Here is a 5,559-nt window from a genome sequence, read left to right as displayed (position 1 = left end):
ACCCTTTTCCACTGAGAAAATTGACCATTTAATCCTACTCTCTGTTTCCTGTCTTTTAACCAGCTTGTAATCCACAAAAGGACATCGCCTCCTATCCCATGACTTTTTAGTTTTCGTAGAAGCCTCTCATGATGGACTTTGTCAAACACTTTCTGAAAATCCAAATACACTACATCTACCGGTTCACCTTTATCCACTTGTTTATTAACCCCTTCAAAAAAATGAAGCAGATATGTTAGGCAAGACTTCTCTTGGGTAAATCCATGTTGATTGTGTTCCATTAAACCATGTCTTTCTATATGCTCTTCGATTTTGATCTTGAGAATAGTTTCCACTATTTTTCCCGGAACTGAAGTCAGGCTCACTGGTCTATAGTTACCCGGATCCTAGCTTTAAAATGTATGTATTTAAGCCTGCAAGTTTGGTGCTTCATTTCCAATGAAGCTTTTAAAAATGTAGCCAAATGAGCTTAATAAGAGGTTTCACAAATTGAAAACATGTATATTGACTTCCTGGGAAAACTCTAGATGTTGTGGTGAATAGGACAGAATAAAATTAAAAAATATAGAATGCACTCTCTGACAAAGTTGTTCATTATGAATCTCTCTTCCTGTTTTTATAGATTATGCTTCATGAAATGGCAAATAGAAATGAAACCTCTGTGACCAGCTTTATTCTGCTTGGCTTGGTGCCTGTTCGGGAGCAACGCATTGTCCTCTTCGTGACATTTCTGATCATGTACCTCATCACCTTATTGGGAAATGGAGCTATCATCTCTGTGATCCGTATTGATGCTCGTCTCCATACCCCCATGTACTTTTTCCTCAGCATCCTGTCCTCAGTGGACATCTGTTTTATATCAGTCACTGTTCCAAACTTGCTGCGAAACCTGCTCTCTGAGAACAAAAGTATCTCCTTCGCTGGCTGCCTAACTCAGGTGTACTTCTTAATTTTTATTGTCGGAGCAGAGTGTTTCCTTCTAGCGGCGATGGCCTATGACCGCTATGTGGCTATCTGTTATCCTTTGCGGTATACACTGGTGATGAATTCGAGGCTGTGTCACTGGTTAGTGACTGGGTCCTTTGTTGGGGGTGGTCTTAAGGCTCTTTTACACACTCTTATGCTACTTAGGTTATCTTTCTGTGGCTTCAACATTATTAACCATTTCTTTTGTGATCTTACTGGACTCTATAAGCTTTCATGCACTGATACCTCCCTTAATGAACTTATGATCTTTATTGAGGGACCTTTCTCTCTAATGCTGCCCTTTGTAATAATAGTGTTATCTTACTGTCGCATTATCACAGCTATTCTGAAGATGTCATCTGCGGAGGGGAGGCACAAAGCCTTCTCCACCTGCTCCTCCCATCTCACCGTTGTAACTTTATTGTATGGGTCTATTATTGTTATGTATGTGCGGCCATCTTCAGCATATTCCCCAGAGAAGGACAGGGTTGTTGCAGTGGTGTACACTGTACTGACTCCCATGTTAAACCCATTTATTTATAGCCTGAGGAACAATGAAATGAAGGATGCACTGAGGAGAACAATGTTGAGAAAACGTGGTCCTCAGAGCATGTAGAAACAATTATGATGTAAGAAGTTGGACAGTCTTCTCTTTCACTGTTAATGCTGTTTGTTGCAAAACTGTTCAAGCAAGGCAGTGAAAGCAAACTAATAGTGAGATTTATGAAAATGCAATAGTGCTATAATATGTGTTAAACAGCAAATATCATGTGCTAAAGGTCATATATCATGAGGTATAGCCCTATCAGAACATGCCATACTGGGTCAGACCAACGGTCCATCAAGCCCAACGTCCTGTTTCCAACAGTGGCCAAACCAGGCTACAAGTACCTGGAAAGTACCCACTGCGAAGATCCCATGCTACTGATGCCAGTAATAGCAGAGGCTATTTACTAAGTCAGCTTCATTAAAAGCAGTTAATGGACTTCTCCTCCAAGAACTTATCCAAACCTTTTATTTTTAATTTAAATTTTATTAAAGTTTTCATATGCAGTACAAATCCAGACTGTTGTACATTATACCATAAGAATGAATAAACATGTATTAAACAGTATCCAAACATTAGCAATATTGTCCATTCTATTTTGCCAAGAGCATAGTGCTGCTGGATGGAACCTCATCCACTTATTCCCAATCCCCCCCCCCTCCCTTTTCCCGCTTGTATGTCTTGCTGTCTTCCATCTTGCGGTACTGGTGCCAATAACAGTCATTCCATTCCATCGATGCCGTAGGCATTCACAGGCATTCGCTAGTGTCAGTTGGTTGGTTGTCACTCAATATACTAAAGGTTGACTTACAAACGGCGCTACCATATGATACATCATAAAAGACAATTAAAATCATATCTCCTTCTCCTAGTAATGTGAAAATCCTGAGCCCCATGGTACCCCATTAAGCTAAGGGAAGGTACATCTCATAGATTACTGGGGCTAGCATTTCCAAGCCTGTAATTACTCATTCACTAAGCGGACTCCATACCCGCATATGTGAGGCTACTCTGTCGTGTTGCACCGCTGTCAAAAAATCTAAACATCGAAAGGTTTGTAATTTGGCTTCCACCTCCTGCAATGTAGGTATCTTTGCAGATTTCCAGTACTGGGCTATCGTTGTACGTGAGGCTAGCAATATATACATACATAGCTTCTGTTGGTGTTTATCTAATTCTCCTATTGGAGTGTTCAGTAATGCTGATAATGGAGTCAGAATTAGGGTGACCTGAAAAAGTTGGTTCATCCACTGTGTAATAGATTTCCAAAACACTGCTATCGGTAGGCATTCCCACCATATATGAAAGAAAGAACCACTAGAGACGCACTCCCTCCAACACTTAGAAGATGTTGCGGGGTATATTCTATAATACACCTCGAAAAGTTTCACCCAATCATCTTGCCTAGCTGACACATAGACTCTGAGAAAGCTCTCTAGGATCTGATTAACTCTCTCTATCTGGCTATTCAACCAAGGGTGATAAGCAGAGGAAAATTCTAGTGTCACTTCCAACTGTTTGCAGTGGACTTGCCAAAATCTTGAAGTAAACTGAACTACGTGGTTGCTAATGATGTGTTCAGGTAGTCCATGTAGCCGGAATATATGCTGTAAAAATTGGTGGAAGAGATCCAGGGCTATGGGTAAAAGACTTCGAGAGAAATGAAATGGGACATCATGGAAAACCAGTCCATGACTACCTAGATAACAGTGTGCCTCAAAAAGGGGGATAATTCCAAAAGAAAATCCAGAGATGTTATGCTCAGGCTGTGAACCCTTGGACCGACGGGAGGATGGTATACCTTAGGAAAAGATCCGTAGGTTCTCCCGTCGGGTGGCGAGGCAGAGCAGGAGACGTGACCAGCTGACCCTTAACACTGGAGACTGAGGCGACTGTGGAGGCGGATGCAGAGACGAGAAGAGAGGAGCTTTGTCTTCGCCACTGGAAGTCTGTGGTCCCCCGTAGGGACCCAGACTGCTGGGACTTAGGTGGACCTTTGAGAGGTCAAGGAACTCGGGGCAAGGGCTGACTGGATCTTCACCCCTGGAGACCTGCGGTCCCCCCGGGAGGAGCCCGTAGGGACCTGGGCCACTGGGACTTAGGCGGGCCCTTGAAGACAACGGTCAAGAAGGAGTCCAAGGTCCAGTGCCAGAGGGAAGTCGCTTACCAGTCTGAGGTCACACACCGAGGAATCACCGCTTGCCAGTCCGAAGTCACACACCAGAGAATCTCTGCTCTGGCTGATAGGGACCACCTGCATCAGGTCCCTTTAAATCAGCCAAGAAGGCGCGGCCTCATACCTCATTCCGTGGAGGAAAACGCTGCTGGACGCCGTGAGGGGGGAGCAGGACGGCTCCCCCTGTGGTGAGCAGCACGGGGACCCGTGCCGGAGCAATGGGCCTCAAATCGTGACCTTCTCCCGGGACTCCCACGGCGGTTCGCCATCTCAGGCAAGGTAGGGGGATCGTGGTCATGACCTAGCATGGCTGCGGAACACAACAAGAGATACATGAGTCCAGGGATTCTGGTGCATCGGTAGGGGATGAAGTAAACTCTCTGGTCATTGGTGGGTGATTTTATTTTGCACATAGGTTGTTCAAGAAGAGATGTAAGTATGCACTTCTTTGACCAAGTTGGACCACCATTAGTTTCTGGAGATGTTTCTGTCTTACATATTCCCTGGTTGCCAGCCAAATTAGAGTCATGGGTGATTTCATGACTCTCTGTCGGAGATGCTTAGGCATAGCTTCTTTCCAGTGGGGATTCCAGGCAGTGCAATGGGGTGACAGTGATGATCTTGGCTAGTTTAATAAGATGCTGAGGGGTATTAAAGAAGTATTTAGGGTCAAAGGATCTGGTCATGGCATCTGCTTTAACGTTTTCTCTGCTGGGCAATCATTTAGGAAAATGTCAAACTTGGTGAAGAATAGAGACCATCTGGTCTGTTGAGAGCTGAGCCTTCTGGCGATTTGAAGATATAGTAAGTTTTTATGATCTGTGAAGATGATAAGGGGGTGTAGGGCAACTTCCAGTAGATGACATCACTCTTCCAGTGCTTATTTAATGGTAAGGAGTTCATGATCACCTATGCCATAATTTTTGCTGGAGAAAATTTTCTAGAGAAAAAAAAGCAGGGCAACAATTTGCTGCTGGGAGAAAACTGAGAAAGATGGTCCACACACCCAGTGAGCAGGCATTGACTTCCAGAAAGAAGGACTGCATGGAGTCTGGTCTTTGAAGCACTTGCGCAGAGAGGAAAGCCTCTTTTAGATGGGCAAATGCTTGGATTGTTTTGGGTGGCCAGTCCTTGGCACTCGCCCCTCTTTTAGAAAGCACAGTAATGGAGGCAATAAGAGTGAATAGTGATAAATTGTCTGTAATAGTTGGTGAATCCTGGAAATCGCTGAGTTGCTTTGATGGCCATTGGTCATGGTAAATACATAATTGAGGATCATTTAAATGGGTCCATTTGCAGGCCTTGCTTAGCTGACACATTACATAGTCCAAGAATGGGAGTTCTGACATTTCTTAAATTTGGCATAAAGAGTATGTTCTGTTAACCACAGAAGGACAATCTTGACATGGATTTGGTAAGCATGGAGATGAGTGAGTAGATCAGAATTTCATTCTACTATGATACAAATATACAGTAAGTCTCTGAATATGTCATTGGCAAAACTTTGAAAAACCACAGGGGCACTAAAGAGGCTGAAGGGCAACACTGGGTACTTGTAGTGGCCATTCTGGATGTTAAAAGCAATTTTCCATTTATCACCTTCAAACAATAGTATGAGGTTACTGTATATGCCCACCTGTAGATTCAACTTAGTGAAGATAGTAGCTCTTTGACAGCAGTTGAACGATTCTGATATTATGGTAAAGGGGTATTTATTTTTAATGGTAATGGCATTTAAACACCCATAGTAAAAAACATGGGTGTAGAGAACCAAACTTCTTGCCCACTGTGAAGAACAAAGTCTCAAAGGGAGAGGAGAGGAGGATGATCTGATCAACCCTCTTTCAAGGTTCTCCCAGATGTATTCGGA

The 5,559-nt window shown here is 43.4% G+C and overlaps 1 protein-coding gene across 1 annotated transcript; it reads left to right on the top strand.

Moving 5' to 3' along the window:
* The first annotated feature begins 637 nt into the window (after positions 1-637).
* Positions 638-1,582, top strand: LOC115081391 (olfactory receptor 1468-like). The gene has a single exon (XM_029585846.1). It carries the CDS (start codon positions 638-640, stop codon positions 1,580-1,582), a length of 945 nt encoding a protein of 314 aa, XP_029441706.1.
* Positions 1,583-5,559: the final 3,977 nt, after the last annotated feature.

This window comes from Rhinatrema bivittatum, chromosome 1, assembly GCF_901001135.1.
Source record: "Rhinatrema bivittatum chromosome 1, aRhiBiv1.1, whole genome shotgun sequence".
Lineage (NCBI taxonomy): Eukaryota > Metazoa > Chordata > Amphibia > Gymnophiona > Rhinatrematidae > Rhinatrema > Rhinatrema bivittatum.
Note: the sequence above shows the minus strand (reverse complement) of the source record. Positions and strands in the feature narration are given on the sequence as shown.